Genomic DNA, 20,194 nt, shown 5'->3' with positions numbered 1-20,194 from the left:
GCCATCTGCAGAAAGCATTGCTGTACCTCCGCTTCCCAGCAAAGCAATCAACAGCTGGAGGGAGTCATCAGTAGATTCACTTGCTGCAGCAAAGACTCGGAATGAGGAAGGGCAGAGACTAGGAGAGAGAGGAACAAACTAGCAAACTAATTTGAAGTCTAGACCTTCGGGATAAAGAACAAAGCTTGACTTCAGCAGCATCCAGCAATTTGCACTCATTGCTCCACGGATCGCCCAGCTGTCGGCTCACCGCCCATCTAATGCGCACGGCACAAAGCCCACGACCAGAAGACCGCTCCACTGTGCAAACAATCATTTGCTTCTACTTACTGCAGGCAACCCAAAATAAGGGTACAGGAAGATGCCCTTGCAATTTGGTAAACCAGTGCCCCCCACTCAATTAAAGTGGGCTGGAAAACTGTCACTCCCTAAAATATTCATGGGCAGCTGTAACTACGCCGGTGAGCCAGATATTAGCATAGGGAGCAGTAAAGAGAAAGGGCCTCTCATTTAAATGGGTCGTTAAGGAGCCAGGGTTAGAGTGTGAAAGGAAATTACATACTAATTAGCTCATGTGTCTCACACACACCATAACAACTCTGCAAGCCCCTGGAGAGCTGGGGCAATAGCTCCCTGCATGTAAAGGGTCTATGCTCATTAGTAAATTAGCACCTGGTTATCCATCTAAAACGGCTGGTTGTCTTAGGCTTGCGTGTGCCACGGCCTGACCCGGGGCTGGCTATGGGGACTCCAGGGGCCCACGGGGGTCACACATGGACGCTGGGCCTGGAAAACGCGTGCATATTTAATTGCAGGTCTGCCGTGTTAAAATACGGCTTTTCATTTTTCTGTTTTTGTTAACGGTTTTGTTGGTCCTTCACTTATAGGTCTCCTAACAGGTTCAAGGGAGCCTGGGCCACAGGGGTCTTCTCCTGCTCAGCTGGGAAACTTGGTCTGGGGTCTCCAGAGTCTGGCTGAGCTCTTCTCTTTGGCAAGGTTATCGCCAGTAATACTGACCCCGGAGGATTCACTGAGTCTGGGCTACGCTCCAGCTTGTTAATCACTGGAACTCACTAAATAATTTTGCTGGTGTCACATAAGATGGAATAGATGCCAGTGGCCTCTCCTGTTCCTGGAATGAACCAAACCAGGCCAGAGCACACATGCTTTTCTCCCCCCGAGCAGCAGAACTAGCTGTGCCCACACCTGGGAAACACGCCGCCGAAGAAGGGGGGCAGCTGTTACGTGCTGCTGGCGCGGGTTAGAATGGGCATGCGCCAAGGAGCCTCGGCACCCTGAACGCGATGCTCTAGCATCTCACAAGATCAGGCTGTAAGCAGTATCAGATGCACTTAAAATTCACAATCTTCCCTCGTCATGGCAAACCTCCTAAGGGGGAGGGAGATGGGAGGTATGTGTGGGAGGCTGGGTATGTAGATTACTCTAGGGAATCTAATCAGGTGTCCAGTTGATGAAAAAGCAAATAGATTAGCATGAAAATGGAGGCTGGTGCTTTATTACTTCACACTGAATTTCTCGCTGCTATAATGTTGTTCCTTTTCCTACTTCTGGAGCATCTGACTGCGTCGCCTTCTGGAGAGCCTCACTGTGTACCCTACCTGTTCCTGAGCGCCCGGATCCATAACCTCCAGAGGTGTACCTACTTGGCGTAAGTAACAGCATTTCTCCCCCAGCAAATGCAGCTCTGCAGGTTTAACACAGCCGGAGCGATGTCTAAATGCCATCCCTAACGCATTCTCTAGGACTTTTCATATGAGGAAGCAGAGCCCTTCCCAGACATGTCAAAGTGCATTACCCACTCATCAGCCCCGTTAAATGAACGGCAGTCATCGCTGTACCAGAGCCGGGGCATGTATCTATCGTTCAACCATGAGCTCAATACAGCGCCTGATACGGGTATCTTATTTCTTACAGAAAAGGAGAAAACACTAGAAAAAATAAAGACATGTGGAAGTGGGCACTGAGCAACAAGACATCTATCGTTAAAATATAAACCAGTTCATTATTTTTTATGACTTTTATTATGTTTACTGCAGGGTGCAGCCCAATTGAACTCATTAATATGGCAATTATACAGAAAAAGAAAAAGGGCCTTAGGCTTTGACTTGCATCCAAACTGCCTCAAATGACAGGTACTACTTCCCTATACCAGCTTTTAAAGAGTGAGTGGGAAGCAGAGAAGGCAATAAATTAACAGAAAAACTTCCACCGATATACATACATGAAGAGGAGAAAATGAATTCTGAAGATTTTCTGCTTTAATGGCCTTAAAAACATTTGAGATGAGAATATCATATATTTCTTTGATAAGGATGTGTTCATTTTATGAAATTCTCTCATGCCTCTCTAATAGCAAATGCTCCGAAGTGTTGGAAACACAATTTATTCCGTTTATCTTCCTGGATTTCTTTTTACTAACCTTTACTATTCCCTACCTCTCCCTCTCCTGAAGCCTTCGCCCCCTCCATTCTGCAGCATTAGCTATAGAGTGCCCATCTTATACCAGATAAATGCCAGGTCTGGGGAAAGTTGTTAAGGCAACATCATTGTCACCAATTATAAAACTTTGGGCCCAAAATCTCCATCTAAGACTCATGAATATTTCACACAAGTATCTTAACAAAAGGCCAAATTGCCTTGGTTGGCAGGGTAGGTCTATGGGCACTGGGTGCACAAACACAAGCTGTGAAAATAGAAAGGAATAATTTGGCATCTGTTGCATATATTAGGAAGTGTTTGGAGCCGCGCTCCCTGGCAGGGACTTCCAAACCTGCCATGCAGTGACGCACATTTGTGCAGCGAAATGGCTGAAATGTACGTTGACTTTTAGGGAATGAGTCTGGTGAATATGAAACAGCTTCTGCATGTCCCAGTGCCGCTGCCTAGAATTAACACTGCGTTTACTATCGCAGCCAAAGATTCCTCTGAATTATCTTAGCAGAGGCTTCTGCATGTTATCCTGAGGATGCAAACTCTCCTGTACTAAGAGGAAGACCTTTTAGCGCACAGTTAGTGCCAGTATAAGCCACTGATTACCCTCTCCACTCCTCAAGAGTGGTCTGCTCGACAACCAAATGAAGTAAGAGAGAAGGAACATGTTACAAACCTAGTAAATTCAGCGAGCCATGAGAAAATGAGGTGGTTACTGGGAGACTGTTCCATCACCTGTTGACTCCACTGCCATTACCGAGGTATAGACTTTATCCAGGTCATCCCATCCCATCCCATCCCATCCCATCCCTTCCCATCTCCATCCAATGGTCCTTAGCAGAAGAACCATTTCACATCTCTATCCCGTTCACAGGACAACAGGTTACCATCAGATATTGACCCAGAACAGGAGTATATTGCCCTATGACATTCAGGCAAGGAAATTACATTGGTATGTGGTGGAAAAAAAGTAACATGCTGGCAAATTACTTACTCTGGGGATGATTCTGGGGTTAAATTAGACATCTCCTCTGGTGTAGGTACTGCCCATGCACGCACAGCCAAAGAGAGGGAGGGAGAAAAGAAATTGCTGATTCAGTACCCCTTCCATTTTCTGCTGTATACCAATGAAACAATTCTGGCTTTACACCCTCCTGCATTTGCCCACTGCCTCTGCAGACCAGTTCTGACATTTGAACATTGGCCGTACGTCTCTAGATCACTGTATCTAATCGAGTGCTGCATTTCAAGGCTCGCCCTACCCCTCCTTAAATGATGCTATGAATCTGACTGTAATCTTGCACTGGCTTCAGTGGTCTACAGTTCAGACCCAGCCCCTGTGCTGCTTGACACTCTCACTGCTTGACAACTGCTTCAAAGCCCAGCAGACACGGCTCAGTCACTGCTGCAATCCTCTGCATTTCCCTGAGACAATGCCCCTGACCATCACGGTTCAAAATCTAACTCTTCCGTGGCTGTAATCCTCCTTTCCCACGGGATCACATCCCAGTGCCCTGTAAAACCACAGGGTGCTGGGATAGCTGCTCATGACATCTGAGGATAACGCATGTGACTTTGGGTGCCCTTTGCCTGAACGCAAAAAGCCACCTGGAGCTTGAAGCAGAAAATTTTGCACATCTTAACACTCCAGAGACTCTCAAAAACTGAAATAGGCCAGCAGATACGAAACCACTGATTATATTAAGGGGATTTTTATACTAATTACCAAAGGAGGTAAAAAAAGCATTAACCAAGATCAAACAAGCTGTGCTTCAGAAGGACAATTTCAACCTATTGCCACGGGCTAGTTTTTCTCAGCTGAAGGCTCAGCCCATGGCTATGGAGAGGCAGCGCACAGCCACGGGGGAAACAGCAGAACTCCAGGTTCGCTGAACAAAATGGGTGGAGAAGCTGGAGATAAAATTTTCTTGTGTTCTAAGAGCCACAACAGGGATAGCAAGAGGGCTCAGGAGATGCTGTGGGAGCAGGTGCAGTGGCACGACAGAGCCTGCTCACACGTGCCTTGGGTTAGGACTGGCTGATGCCATCGCTCTCGTTTTCAATAGCAATATTCAGGCCTCAGGACCTGAAATCTGCAGAGCCACGGAGAGGTATCAACTCGCTGCCAAATGTCTGCCCAAATCAGAAGGACCCTGCGCGTCTGGGTGAGCACTCACCTTGCAATTTCCGGCGATGGAAGCGAGGAGACCCCAGGAAACTATTCTTGATTGAGTTGAGTCGTGTCCTCCATGGCATTCCTCCAATGCTGGGGCTGGATGGTGGTGTTGGGTTGGGTGTGCCTGCTGGGCTCTCCTTTGGCGTATGGACAGGTGTCCCCTTGGGGGTAGGGAGGGGACTTCCCCTTGGAGAGGGGTGAGGGGTGACCTGTATGATGGGGATAGATTTGGTGCTTGGGTCAGTACTAGAAGGGAGCAATCTAACAGGAGACATAGGGTTGGTCTGCACTTTAGGAACAGCCAGCTGTGGGTTAAAGCCGGCAGCAGGCGAGCGGCCCTGGGCGTTCTGCACAGGGGTATTCTGGGAAGAGGGCGCGCTGGTATTGCTGGTAGGGAGTGGGTTGGATTTAGTAGACTGGAGTGGTTTTTCGGCCAATTTGCTCTTGGATGGCAAAGTCTGCGTCTTTGGGTTGGGCTGAAGTGCTGGCTTTGGTTGGAGTACATGTCCAGGCCTGGAGGCGTTCCTACAAGCATCAGGGTCCAAGGAGACTTGGGGTCGGGGAGAGAAAGGGAGGTCGGAGGTCTGAGGGGGGATGAAGAACTTTCTGATAGGCTACAAGACAGACGCAGAGTGTCCATGCACATCAAAAACAGTGAAATACGCATAGAGCGGGCGAGCAGAGAAAGGAAAGTCAGAATAAAATCCATCCGAGTCACAAAGATGCACCATGTCACAGGGAGACACAAGAGATGGAGGTGAAGGGGTAGTGGGGGGAGGGATTTTGCAAAGAAACAAAAACGAACAAACAAACAAAAAACAAAAAAAAAAAAAGACATGCAGTTAGCTGGGAACACAGCATAATCAACAACAGCAGCAGCGGCAGCAGCAAGAACAACAGTGTCATAACAGGCTTCATCATATTAACCAACCATGTGTCAGCAAAGGAAAACAACAGAAAGAAAAGTAAAACAAAGGAAAAGTATAAAAAAAAACCAAAATGAAAGAAAGTAACCAAGAAAAAAAGAAGAGAGAAATCTCTCTGGGATTGTTCTGATTGCCCTGCAGTGAGAGAAGCACGATGCTGTAGGGAGGTGAGGAAGGGGAAGAAGAACCACTCAAGCCACAGACAAATTGAGATGTGCCAATGGGACCACCTCTTCCAGCTCCAAGTGCCTGTATGCAAACCCAGCAGAGAGATGGAACTCAAAACAGGTGTGTGATACACACGGGGTGGTAGGCGATACACACAGCTACTGCACACAGTGGTCAGAACCTCTTTCCTTCCTCTTTACCCCCGTCTTTGGCTAATGCGCACCCCGGCTGCGCCAGACATGGCAGAAAGAGGGGGCGAAGGGAGAGGGACCCCGCGTGGGCATCGCCTCTCCTCCCCTGGCCTGGCAGGTTAAACCGCTCAGCCTTCTCTTGGAGGCTTCCGAGCACACACCACCACGGGAAAAATACGAACTCAGGTGGTGTTTGGTTTGTCCACAGCTACAGCCAAAACTTGAGTGAGGCCTGGCAAATATTTTGTTTATCTGGGAAGAGATGATACTTCCCATCAGACTTTATGCTTCTCCGGCAACATCCCTCATTGTACTGAAGGACAGCTTGACAACTGGAATTTCTGTCATAAAGTCACAGCAATATTTGCCATTAAGTCCCAATTCTATGGAGGGGGTGGGGTGAGCCATTGTTTTGCAAGACACAGTTTAAAAAGAAAAACACAACCAAAGTTCATAATCCATCACCGAGTTACCAAAATGGGATTATGATTTTTTTTTTCCCAAACAAGAACATATACACACGTTAGAAGCATTTGGGAAACCAAACAAACAGCAATACACAGACTTGGGAGAATAGAAGCCTTTTAAAGGGATATTAGCAATCTAAAAATCACATTTAAAACAAAGGTCCTTACAAAACATTGCTGTTAACACCTTAGATTACAAGCACTGGCAGAATTGTAAAAATAGAAATCACTACTCAAAGTCTTTTGGTTTGGACTGCGCTCAGATTGTGAAGTCTAGAAATTACTATCCATTATAAATGATTTACCATTATAAGTTTTATTATTTTTATTATTATTATTATTATTACAATTATAATTATCATTATTACTATTACTATCCATTCTTAACACCTACAAGCTGTAACCAAGCACTGTCCATACATACCATGTACACATAACGATGCCTCAAATCTCAGTCCCAGGTAAGCACACTCACTATTGAGTTTACTTTCTGGGTTTGATGGATTAGCCCAATGCTGTCATATTCAAAAAATGCAGAAATGTATTGAAGACTTAAGTCCTAAAATTGTTTGCATCAAAGCTGTGTAATTACTTCAAAGGACTTAGGGTTAGGCCACCAAGACTAAAAGAAAATCACTACATCAAAACATTTGTGTTAGGATTGTAAAGTTAAAACTAAAGTGTGCCATGTTGGTAATTCGGATAACCCATGAGAAAGGAAGGGGAAAAGAAGAGGAAAGTGGTTAATTTATGGAAGTCACTACCAGCATCTGACAAGTCATCTTTTGCAAATGACACCAATGGATAAAAGTCAAAGACTGTTGATTGCAAAAGTTTCCTTGCAGTTTTTGTATCTTACATGTATGATGATTTGAGAAACAAATTTGAAAGAAAGTCGGTCGAATGCAGCTCCCTCTTAAGCCATTAAGAATCTGAAGGGGCACCCTTAATTACCACATTTTTAATAATGAAATAAAGAACACGATCAGGTCTGTTGTGCTGGTGCGATGGGGGACACCACTGAGATTTCAGAACTCCTAGTTGCTGGAGGATTCAATTCATCATAGAACTGAGCCTCAGCAGCACACAGAGTGAAATGTGTATTTGCTTTTTAAAGTATGTTCTCTTTCAATAATCTAAGGTGCTATTAGAAGCATAGGTAAGGACGTTTAAAAATTATGATTTTTATTCCAACATTTCCTTTTAAGCCTCACATGTGACCTGCCTTAATATTGTTAAAAAAAAAAATGATTTTTATTCCAACATTTCCTTTTAAGCCTCAAATTTGACCTGCCTTAATATCATTATGATCTGCTGAAAATGCCATCTGGTTGCTAAATCCCTTTGAAGACTATTTAATCAACTGCCTCTTAAAAGAATAATGGTAAGATACAGCAACGATGGAACAGATCTTGTCATCCTTATTCTTTGATGTAGTCCTACTGAGATGCCAGAAATTGATCCCAAGAGATCAATTAATGAGATTAAGATTTTGGTTTGCTACACTGGATGCTTATTTTGTGCACACAACTGTTTCCATGCTCTTTTTCAGTACATTTTGCAGTGGTGTAAGAATTCTCAGGCTCCTGCTTCATTCCACTGACACCCAGGAGTCCCAGTGCAGAAACAAGGAAATGGATCTTCACTGGTTCCTGGCCCGTTAAAGATGCAGAGGAGACCACAAACACATTTATGCCAGTTGCAAAACAGCGTAACAACTGATGCAAACCCAGAATGTGTTTCAGAAAAGAGTTCCACCGAGCAAGGAGCTGGAAGCTGTATCAGTCTGTAAACTTACAGCTGACAGCGTGTCTTTATGCAGAAGAATTACACACGATGCTACTGGGGAATTACAATGTTAAACACTTGGAAAACTGATGTTACCTTCATATACCTAAGAACAGATCCAGAGCATCCGTACCCTAACACTGTATCCATTTCCAGTGGGGGGATGGCATCTTCTCCTGAAGTCATGAAAAGTGTGGAGAAATCCTCCAAAGACTCGGCCAGGCAACGGGGTAACCTGCACGGCCACAGCCCCCCAGGCTCCTTGATGAGGCCTCGACTTTTGTAAGCACTGCAGCCTTGGGGTGACTAAATGGCCTCGCCAGACACGAGGAATGCTCACTCTTATCCCTAAAGAGTTACCAAGGAGAGGGACGCCTCTGTCACTGCACTAGGAAACTGTAGTGACTTTGCTACAGGTGTACTGTCAAGCACGTGTTGTACTAGCTGAGGATCAGCGCTGGCCGAGTATCTGTATTTAGCTGGCTGTATACTGAACAAGGGCAGTGAAAGTACCTTATTTAGAGGGGTTTGAGTGTTCTTTTCTCATCTTAATTAGCCAGCTTCTTCCTCTCCTTTTAAATTTGCTAGCCCTCAAATTTCTACAACCTATTTTCTCTGACTTTCTAATACAAGCTATTCTGAGGCAAAGAGCATCCAGCTGGCTGTGACCAGCATGGTTTGGCGCTCTACTGTGACCTGACTGAAGACAGCGGTGAAACCCTTCCTGGTGCATGGTCTGAACCCACGCCGCACACGGATCCCGGCTGGGTCTGGCGGTGTTTAGTCACAGCCACGTTATCCTGCATGCTGATGAGACTGGAAAAGGGCGAGGGCACAGCCAGACCCCTGTAACAGCGCTGGGAACATGTGAGAAATTCTCTGCTCGTATTTGTAAATAGCATTTCCCTCACCACTCATGAAAATTTACAAGCTGCCAAGGAAAAACAAAACATCCCAGCTAAGAGCCACAGCTCTGGAGCAACAGACGTCAAAAAGCATCAAGCATGTGTGAGTGAACTGGACTAACAGATCTTGAAGCGGCACCACTTACCCTTGGACTGCTGAGAGGACTGGTGGAGAGCCCAGACGACGCTCCGCTGATTGACCGAGACCTGGATGGACACAATAAGGAAAACAGCCCTCAGAACACTTGGACAGGTAAGAACCCTGAACACCAGCCACCACAGGCACAGGCATGAAGTGAGGAGGAGGAGGGAGGCTGTCACTGGAAAAGCACAGGACTCTTTCCTTTCACTACTGTCACCTTTTGCAGCTGCCCCACCCTCAAGCCAAAGAAGCGCTGCTGCTCAGGGAGGACACTATAATCCCTTTTCATTAAGGGAGCCGCTACCTTCTTTTTGGTCATCAAGCACCTGGAAGCTACTGCGCCTGACCTGTGCAAGCTGAGCTGCTGGATTCCAACAGGACTGTCAAGACATCCGTGTTGGTGCTGAGAATTCTCTCCCGCACAGTGCTGGTAAACACAGAATGAGGCATTCTCTGTCAGAAGCAACATGGAAAAGCACCGTCTGTACAAGGCACAAAGGTAGGGGATTCTTCCAGATATGAAGAAAAAAGCGCCAGGTCTCCATGCCCCAGGCACAGAGTCATTTCCTACGGGATGAGCTCCCGTGCTGGCTTAACCCCTGCCAGCCCCCCACCGACGGAGCTCGATGGGGGAACCCCTGCCAGCCCCCCCCCGATAGAGCTCAGGCCTCCCCTCTCCAGCAGGACTTCCCACTGCCCGGTCTGCTCGATGGGTAACGAGTTCTGCTGTGGTTGGTGACCTGACTGGTATCAAGATAACAGCCCAGGTGCCCTCAAAAAGAGGCCAGTCAAGGGAGAATAAACCGTCCTGCTATTTGCTGACAAGGTCACCTACACTGTAATGCTCTTACGCTCTCCAGCGAAGGCCGCCTATGAAAAATATCAGCTGTAGACAATAAAATGTAGGAATGGGCTATGCTAAACGTGCCGAAAGGGCAGACAGGCCCAACACACAAACATCTCAGCAGCAGAAGTTTCCAGGAGGAGGCCTGCCCAGCAGGGAAAAAACCCGCCTGTGTGACTGTGCCCGAGTAAGCCCCACGGGCAGCTGCCTCCTACCCCTTTCAAACAGAAAGTCACCTTGAAGACCGAACCATCTGACAGCAGAGGACCTGGCTAAGAACCTGGTTGTCCAACAACCACCATGCAATGTCAACGTAGCAAACCTACCAACGTTTCACCTGCAGCAAGAGCCGTGAAAGCAATTACTTGCCTTCAGGTAACAAACATGAAAAGGTGAAATCCTGTAGAAGCTCGGAAAGCAGAGTGCGAGCGTGCATGTGTGTACATATGCGTGTGTATACACATACATATTTAAACTCGACATAGGTCAGAGAGTTCATGTCAGTTTATACATAAACGCATTGAGAACACAAATTGTCTCAGTTCACTCTCTTCTACTGTTATAGAAGAATCAAACAAAAAAAATCAGTTTATAAAATGGTGTCCCTGATATATTAGTAAATAAATTTGAGTAGTAGTATTACTAAAAAAATGTGAACTGCAAGGGGAAGTATTTCCAAGGGAAGAGCGAGCTACAACTGAACACAATGGCTGGTCCTGTTCTCTCTGTTTGTATCCTCTGCAGAAACTACTCACTGATGGTTGTCTTTGTATCTCATCGCGGTCTGTCCATCCCAGTAAGCAGGTGAAACCCAGAAGCCCTGCCTCAGCATGCTTTTTTGCCAGATTAAATATAAATTTGCGCTGTGAAAATCTGGGGCACTCATTCTACGCAGAAACTCCCCACCTACGTTCGTCCTTGTACCCTGCTGCAGTCTGCCCATCATAGTGCAGCAGTCAAAACCTAGAAGCTCAGTCTTGGCATTCTTTTGCACTAGATAAAACCTAAATTTGTACCATCATGATCTGGGGCACTCATAAAGGTTTATGCAAAGTAATTTTGAGGGGAGAACCGTCTGCCCCACTTTCAAAAGGCTGTTTTACGTGCCTCTCCTGTAACTGACGTAGCTGAGCGCAACACAGATGTGTCATGCGTATGGGAAGTCCATGTAGTTAAAGTCTTCCTCGTATGAGTCATCAGAAAAAGCTTCTTCCAAACCATAAATTACAAGAGGAGCCTATAGGTTACCTTGGACAAATGTGGAAGGCATTTAGGTGCCCAGCAATGCAGCTAAACACCTGCTTAGGAGTTAAACTCCCACTAGGAGATGTTCCCACCAACTCTCAACAGTGGTGGGAAAGTCCTCTCTCACACTCACCTGAACTCCAGGATACTTGATTAAAAGTTCCAATCTGCTATTTCCTTTTTGCAATCAGGTGTTTCGAACAGTCCTGAATTCTCCCCTCCCAACCCCATTGCCTCCTATGTTTTTACAAAAACGATCACACGCATGGAGGGCAGAACATGGCAGGCCCCACCTCCCAACTCCCAGTTCCTTATTGGAAGCAATATTTGAAAAAAGGGTTGTTGTGTACTGTGTTTTCATCCAGCCTAGGAGCCTGAGGTAGGGGACAGAAGAGAGAGTTAGTGTGAAATCCTCCTGGAAATGCATTCAGTATCCACATGATTGCTATCAAACAAGCTTTATCTCTGCTGCTGATTTACATGCAAAATATGTAAGAAGTAAAGTAAGCCCTATAGCAAGTTTTAGTTTGTCCACACTGGAAATGGTATATAGGAGCAGTGGAAAGAGTTTAAAGGATCCCGGGTTAATTTTAAGTGTTGGAGTGAAAAGAGAGCTGTACATATTCAAAACTTTTCCCCTTTACCAGAGAGTGCTGGTATGGGATATGACACCCAGACTGAGGAGCTTTTCCTTGCATCTCCTTCAATTTAATAAATCTCCCATAATTTACCTTTACAAGTGGGACACAGTTCCCAAGCTGGCTATAAAATCTCAGTACAGTGACAGGTTCTATACTCCAGTACAGAAATGCTAACGAGCAAAAATGACAGATTTGTCCTTCCCAGCAAGATCATCTTAGCTGGAAAACGCCAGAATTCTGTTGGTTTTTTTGTTTTTTTGTTTTTTTTTTTTTTTTTAAAACCACACACACATGCACTGCTCCTGTATCTCAGAGTCAGGTGGACAGAACTGGGACAGGGCCAAAAGTAATGAAAACGTTGCATTATGCTGAAACACTGTAATGAAAAAATAGAGAAAATTTAAATTTTTATCCCTCTCACCAGAAAATGAAAGCATGAGGCCCTACAGGCAGCACATTAGGATGGCAGACCCTGGAAAATCTTATGTGGGGAATGAGGAGAAAAATATGACATCATCTTATCTCTGTGGCTACAAACTACATTTATTCAGTGGGAAGTATCTATTAGTAAGTAACATCCTATGTGTCTCTATAGGCATTGCATATCATTGGAAGCATTAAATCTATACTTATTCCAATAACTTCATACTAAATGCAACAATCTAGGAAACTACAAACATTGCAATGTGGCTCCTTTTTCTCTGTGTTTTGCACTGCTGTATGCTTGGGCACTAACTCGAAGGAAGCCATCAAAAAGTTGTTGAAACTGCAAGCAGGGAAGTCAGTGCAGTTGCTCGGATAAAGAGCATTCCCTCAAAGACACCTGCCAGGTTTAGAGACCCAAGAAGTGGCTCTTTAGACCCTTCCAAAGTGACACAGTTGTTTTGCCAAGCCTGGAGAGAGGAGTGGAAAAAACCCAAACAGAAGGGAGCTAGACCCAAGGCTTAGGAGGGGGAGGATGTAGAAGACACTCTAACCACAGGGTGGGCACTGAGACCATTGCAGGCTGCTCCTCCCTCTCACGGACTGACAATAACCTGGAGACGTCTGAGCTATGAAAGAGAGAGGCCAAGGACTGACGAAATGTGCCTGTGTGGGCTGTGCTTTGTAGATGTGATGATTTTATACCTTATTCAATCTGTGTGATACCTCAAAGTCAAAAGGTCCTTTGTTTTAAAGCAGCTTCTTACTGATTTTACTCAGCTGCTTGTCAAAGGGGAAGCCATGTGAGGCCCAATTCATGTTAGACCAGTGGTCTCTTACTGGTGAAACTGGGGAGCTGGAATCCAGTTTCCAGCTGGTTTCAGAGAATGGCAGCATTTCTTGAGAGCTGTGAGAGGTGAAGGGCTGAAGCCTCACGCTGCTGAGGTGCAGGCAGAGAGAAACACAAGAAGGAAAAGCGCAGCTGGCCTGGCAGCCGCACCCCCCAGCACCCGTACAGCGCGCCCCTCGCTCCATCAGCGTCCAGGTGCTTTAACCAGTGCAGCTGCTGGTGCACACCAGGGCAGTACGAAGGCTTCACAGCCAGCAATTAACGTTTGCGTGGGATTTGGCATTTGTTTCTTCCTTGAACGACCGTCTCACAGAAATTTGTCTTATAATCAGCGGGGGGTGTGTGTCTGTGCTTGCTGCAGTCCCAGCAGAACCTGCTTTCACAGCACAGTTTTACCAGGACGCTGATACAGCCTCTTAGCTGGCCAAGCTGGAGCCATGCTTCCAAGGAGGGCAGCCTGCAGCATGCATGCAGCGTGCAGTAATGCATCAGGCTTGTGTCCCTGGGTGAAATGCCTTAGAAACTTTGAATTGGGTTGATTCCACGTGTTGTTTTGAAAGTCATTCCCAAAATATCCAGCCAACCTCTTATTTGCTTCAAGCATAAATTGGGTGGAATTTGATACTCCTCTTTGCTTGCTCACTCAAATGAAACCAAAAAATTCTAAACCGTATTGCAGGGTATGAGACCCCTGAAAATGACCTGAATTAACCTGCGATAGGTGAGCAGCCTGGCGTTGCGTGTTACAGCATTTCATCGCTATTACTCTTGGGTGTCTAAAAGATACAACCTGTGCTTCCTTCCTCTCTGATCCAGGGAATACGAACAGAATGCCTCTGATGGTCCAGTGACTTAACAGTCCCAACTGTGCAAATAATACTAACTGTAACAGCTCTTACTGGGAATACTTATGCTTAGGTCAGAAGGTCTACTCATGATAATAACCACTTGTAAGATGAAGCCTTACAAATAGTACAGAGAAAGGACTTGCAGGTGTTGGTAACACACCTCTTCTTCCTTTTAGTGCAGACAGAGGGTGATGTTGAACAGCACCACCTTCCTTAATTGGCCAATTATACTAAAGTTCCATTTATAAGTGGTTTAGAAAGAATTAATAGATAGTAAAGCACGCTACAAACATGAGAAGCTACTGGTGCTAATTAGCTTTCTCAATATGTATCCTCTCAATAAGCTTTTGCTGGAGTCTGTAGTGATCTATTACAATGTTTTTATTAAATCATTTACTAATGAAATATTCTCCTTCTGTTAAGTACTTATAAATGGAACTTTAATTTGAAGCGTGACTGCATTCCTAGTTGTATGTATATCCACTTTATTGAAAGTAAAGACCTTTGAAGACGTGTGTGTCTCTAGGGCCATCTGTTCACCTCTTATGAAAACATATACTAAAAAGAGAGGGAATACCCAGCATTTTTTAAATAACACGGATGGGATTCAGCTTCATCTTAAAAAAAAAAAAAAAGAAGAAAAAAGAATAAATTAGGATAAAAATTAACTGGAGGGTACCAAACAGATACAAAAAGTGCTAAACAGAGAAGGGGTTTTCATTCTTGGAGGGTGTCCTGGTACCTGCACAGTGTCTGAGGATAGTTCTCTGTGCCCACAGACATTGAGACATCGAGACAAACAAAAGAACAAAAGAGAACCCAAAAGTAAATTATATGGAGTGTGACTCCAACATAAAAGCATACAAACACACACAAAAGCACCAAAAATGCTTCTTCCCACATCTCTCTCTCTCTCTCTCCCTGTGTAACACCTCGTTCACTGAAGTGTGTCAGCCTGTATTGTATTTGTAAAGTGCAAATGAAAAGTTTCTCTACAAGATACAACAGGTCCCGCAACAGGAATAATCCAAAACTAGAGCTTACCCCAATGGATCAGCACTCGCCATCCTCGGAAAGGGAAAACGGAGAGGGAAGGAGAGAGAGAAAGAAAGAGAGAGGGATGCGGAGGCAGGTGGAGAGAAGAGTAGGAAAAGCAGAGTGAAATACTGTTCGGAGAACTGAACGGTCATAATTATTGCCACCGGTGCCTACATCTTCAGAGACCAGGAACACTAGGGGGACAGTTTCATTTACCAGAAAACAACTTTTGTCCTGCTCATAATATTGCAGACACATCCAACTTTGGCACTGGGGAGTACGGAGAGGGACATACTGAGGCTGTAAAAAAAAATTCCCAGCCAAATCCCAATTCAAGCAGTCAGCAGAGCAATGGGGTTCATACTTCATGCTGCATTTCTTTTCTGCCTCTCACATAAGGCACAGTTACATCAGACTGTTACCAAGGAAATTGTTCTTTTTGTCCCCAGTTTGCTCCGTGTTGTGTCCCTCTGTCCCCCAAGCTGGCCTGGTAAGAAGTACTTTTTTTGCCACGAATGAACTGTGAAACGTATTGGTTATTAAAGCATGCATTTCTGAGCCAGCTTGGGAGCCCAGGGTACAAGATTGTAGCTCAAGCTGTGAATCCGCTTTGAGACTGGCTTATTAGTCATGATGGCCTTATAGTCAGGAATTCAGATCAGCTAGAACATACCAGCTCAGCAACCCAGCACTTATCTCTGTGGATGCCATCTTGTGCTCCAGGATCTCATTTTTCATTTAAAATAAATTCAGTCTCTAGGTCTTAAAGGTTGCAAAGAAAATCTTTCAAATGTGAATGGAGAATAAATCAATGCTGTGCTGAAAAGAGTCTGAAACAGCAGCTCTGAAAGCAGAATGAATCTCTGGCATGTTGACTTTGAAACCTAGCGACAATCAAAAACTTGAGTATTCTTAATTTTTCACTACTAACCAAAGCATTCAAAATCAGAAAGAATAGTCAGGTTATTAAGTTTTCAGAGGTGCAGGTAAGCCAACTCAGGAAAGCGTCACCACCTTTTCACATTAAGAAAGATCAGATTAGAAATAACAAAAATTCGGGTGTTCTTACACCAAATTATTTTCAAGTTGGATGCAGCGCTTTTTTTTTCCTCTCTGTCTCGTTCTCTCTCTCTTTCTTTCCATTTTCAGTAACAGGCTCCCAAGCTGCCAGAGCTACCTCTGGCTGGGTGAGGAAAATCCATTCTCCACAAGACGGTCACCAACAGAAATGCCAAATTTAATATATGCCCAGTAGATTTCACAGTTTCCTGCTCAGTGCAACTAGCCATGCTTCCAGTTACATCAACACTGCAAATGCTGGGCTGGGCAGCGCAAGGCAGTTTTGAGAAAAGTTAAAATTAAAACATAGTTAGAATAGAAAGAAAAAGTTGTTGTGCTACGCACTGATAGAGAAGTGGAAAGAAGCATTACATTAAGTTCTTTTTCATGTGTTTGAGTGACACTCCATTTATATTTCGGCCTGGAGTGCAAATTTGGGTAAGATCTAATTCATATACATACAAATACATATATATGTATATATTCAGGGACATACACTGTCCTCGATTGTACCTGTACAAATCTATCTACAGTGATGTAACTGAGAAGAGCAAATTGACACCCATTGTATACTGGAACGTGTGTGTATATTTATACAGAAAATACACCCATATTCACACATGCAGAATATTAAAACGTAAATAGAATGGGTGCAAGAAGGTTGATTAATTTTTCTTTCAAGTCATTTTCCCAACAGGGAAGGCACTGAAGAGGTTAACAAAGAGAATGGAAAGCAAATTGACAATAGGGAAAAGGAAAAGGGAAATGAGGTTTTAAAAAAATGAACAATCCCAGGACACAATAGACCCAGAAGCGCAGACATGTGCATTCCCTACAATACTGAAGCAAGTGAACTACGGAGCTGCAGCAACCCAGATACAGAAGAAGAGAAGCACTGAAAGAGGGGGTGAAAGAGAAAGTCAGAAAGAAAGAAAAAGAAAAAGAAAGGGACAGTGGCCTCAGCTACTAAGACAACCATGTGCATCTAGAGGGAAGGGACCCTTAAAGATGCAGTATTCCTTTAAAAAAGACATCATAAAGTTGGATAATTAAACACTGGCCAAAAATTTAATGGCCACCATGATTAGCTGGCCCCATTTTGCTGGGGTCCTCTTTGCTGCCTACCCCTTGCTGCCGTGTGGCTGTGCACAGAGCCAGAGTCCAGGCCCTCTCACTTGCCCACCACTGAGGTTCTGCATCCTAACTCTTCAAAGTGGGAGGGAGGCAAGACCACAGCAAACGTGGTCCTCCAAAAGTCAGCGTGGTCCTTCAGAGAGAAGGACCTGGGGGACCCCTGTGCAGTGCTCTAACCTTCTCCTGCCGGACTCTGACCAGTGTCACCTCTGAGAGGGAACACAAAACGTCCGTGTGTATTTTGAAGTTCCCCCAGCGGTTACTGAAGGGTCATTCCCTTTGCTCCCCCCACAGCTGCAGCAGCTGCTAGAGTGGGACAGGGCGACAACAAATGGTGCTGGGAACATCTGCTGGCAGCCCCTTCTCCTGTCACAGGTATCATCTCTGCACTTCTCTTACTGGACCTGAGTTTTAATTACTGTGGAAAAGCTCATCTTCGGAGGAGTCTCAGACTTAACTTTTAATGCAAGAAGTGCCACGTGGTCAAGAACAGGATTTATGTATCGGGGGAATCAGAGAAAGGAACAGGAATTCCTGTGTCTGTGGTAACAGTCCAGGAAAGCCCACGCACGAGAGACTGTATCACCACTGCTTCTTCACGGCTGTGAAACTGGGAGCTTTCTAAGTTCGGGTCCAACGCTTGTTCCTATCCCGGCATCTTAAAGAGGGTGCTGGACGCCCCGCGCCGGGCACAGCCTCTCCTGCAGACGTTCTTCACCGTGGCGGGTTCAAGAACTGAAACACTGCCCACAACGGGCTGCCCCGGCCTGCAAAAGGCCAACACAGGGGCTGTCCCTCACACATCCTACAAGTCTCCTGAGGCTTAAAAGCCACCTTTTATATAGAAAGTTGCTGTTAGAAGGGGAAATGGAAAGAAGAAACGTTTGCCCAGTCCAGAGGTTCCTTTACAGAACCTACTGCTTCCCCCTTTTTGAATCATATGGAATACTCCTAACCATTCAGTAAGCTAAGTGTCTGTCCAAAATGTATAAGGATTACATTTTGATGAAGAATTATCCATTGGGATGCCAGGTTTTAACATTAGAGAAAAATTCTCTTCCCCTGAGACTCAAATTTTAGGAACAGGTCAACTAAAAACTTCCCCAAAAGTCTAAACTTTGTTGTTGTTGTTTCTGGGCCCACATGAGTCCACTTGAACTCCCTAAATCTGGTGGCCTGCGTGTCTTCCATTGTGCCTCTATTCACAGTTGGGAGTTACACTTTCTGTCACTCTTTGTCTGCCACTTGAACTGCTCGATTGGAATCATCCTCCGAAATCTGTCTCTGGTCACCTTTTCCTCTGGTGTTCTCTGGTGCAGCTGCAGCCAGGGTAATCTTAAGGAGTTTGTCTCTCACCTACAGGCACTCAGTATTGTGCTCTGCCGGGCAGGATTTCCCAGGTTTCCTACCATTGCTGTCACTGACTCAGTGGTGCTGCTGTTTCTAGTGCTGGGAGCGAGGCACTCGGGGCTTTTCTAGTGTTTTATATTCCAGTCGTTCCCAAAGCAGTCTTAGCAAATATGTCTTCTGCCCTGGGCGTCCTCGCTCATGGCAGAACCGAACCAGAGGTAGCAGTAGGATGAAATTTTAGGGGCAGAAAACCTTGGTACAGTCAAAAGCTGCATTTGGGACAGCCTCAAATGAATAGTGCTATAGAAAAATACATGTAGTGCGGGGCTGTAAGTATCCCACCCTCTGAGTTTGTCTCTAAAGAGAGAACGGCTGGGTCCCCACAGGGAGAAGGTAAGTACTGCATCTTTAAGGTCTCAGCAGTGAGGTAGAGGAGAGGAACATATTGTCAGTGTTTATACCTTTCTTCTTTGTTGAATTTGGGATTGGCTTCAGAGATATCCAGGCTTTTACTGAACATTGTTTTACTATGGCAGGAACAAAGCGAGAAAACAGAGTTACTGGTGTGGACATTTATAAAAGAGAGTCACCTGAAGCAATGCTGGACACCCAGCCCCCCAACCCCTCCTCCTCCCCTTTTTAAGCAATTCTCTAACAAACCTTTCTTTTACTTTCCAACTATGGCTCCAGCCTACACACAGTGCTGAAGTTCATTATCTCCCCCTGACTTCTGAGGTCTAAGATGACGTCCCCCACACATCCCTGCAAACTCTGTTCTCCTTTACACAACTGAAAACCCAGGTACCATCTACTTTGTCACGTTGTCCGGGGAAAATAGAACATGCCTGAAGGCACAAATTGCAAAGTGCTCATTACTCAGACTTTTCTAGAAGACCTCAACGCTAAGCACAATCGGGGAAAAGGTTAAAATCAGACCACAGAGCCTCTTAGAGGAACGGTAATCCATTCTGTAGTCTAATTTGTAGGGTCCATTACCACTTAGTCCCAACTCTCTTCCCTATACTCAGAGTATAGAGAAATGCCCTTCTTGGGTCTGAATCCCTGAAGCTTAGAAGCAAAATTCCCCGTGCTTTGCTAAAGAGGCAGCTCTCTGTAATATATTTCACTGTAATATGCTTCGCTGTTTCACAGAACACTGCTTCCTAATGTTAGCTGATCTCTCATGCAAGCTATCCACTTCAATAACCAGAAGAAAATGAATAGTTAATGAAGCCCATTTTAGAACAGTTTTTGGACTCTCACAGCAGAGCTGCTGAAAATTTCTGGCATATCCCTGGGGGAGGCTAGCTCCCATGGAATTCTTCCTAGTCTGTGTGGTTTTGGCACCAGGGACAAATTAGCTGGTATTGAACTAAGCTCAGAATCTACCTCTTTTCTCTTGACTTTTCAATGAAATACCAGACAGTCTGAGAGGCGTGGATACCACAAGAGCAGAAGCAACTAAGAGGTAGTTATAAACCCGTTTAGTTGACAACTAGCAGGGAAAACCAAGAATTAACAAAACTTGGTCACCAGTTTTAGGGTGGC

The 20,194-nt window shown here is 45.1% G+C and overlaps 1 protein-coding gene across 18 annotated transcripts in view; it reads right to left on the bottom strand.

Annotated features, from left to right (window-relative positions):
* Nucleotides 1-20,194, bottom strand: part of BRSK2 (BR serine/threonine kinase 2) — a 316,099-nt gene that overhangs the window by 26,026 nt on the left and 269,879 nt on the right. For 9 of the 18 annotated variants that reach the window (XM_080405930.1, XM_080405931.1, XM_080405933.1 and 6 more), the window contains 5 exons: nucleotides 19,108-19,173; nucleotides 15,110-15,133; nucleotides 9,219-9,279; nucleotides 4,629-5,241; nucleotides 3,446-3,494 (listed from right to left, as the gene is read on the bottom strand). In XM_080405930.1, coding sequence (XP_080262056.1) covers nucleotides 3,446-3,494; nucleotides 4,629-5,241; nucleotides 9,219-9,279; nucleotides 15,110-15,133; nucleotides 19,108-19,173 — 813 coding nt within the window. The remainder of the gene's footprint in view (nucleotides 1-3,445; nucleotides 3,495-4,628; nucleotides 5,242-9,218; nucleotides 9,280-15,109; nucleotides 15,134-19,107; nucleotides 19,174-20,194) is intronic. The other 9 variants (XM_080405926.1, XM_080405927.1, XM_080405924.1 and 6 more) reach the window with 5 other exon arrangements.

The sequence above is a fragment of the Falco punctatus genome, assembly GCF_963210335.1.
Source record: "Falco punctatus genome assembly, chromosome: 10".
Classification (NCBI taxonomy): Eukaryota; Metazoa; Chordata; class Aves; order Falconiformes; family Falconidae; genus Falco; species Falco punctatus.
Note: the sequence above shows the minus strand (reverse complement) of the source record. Positions and strands in the feature narration are given on the sequence as shown.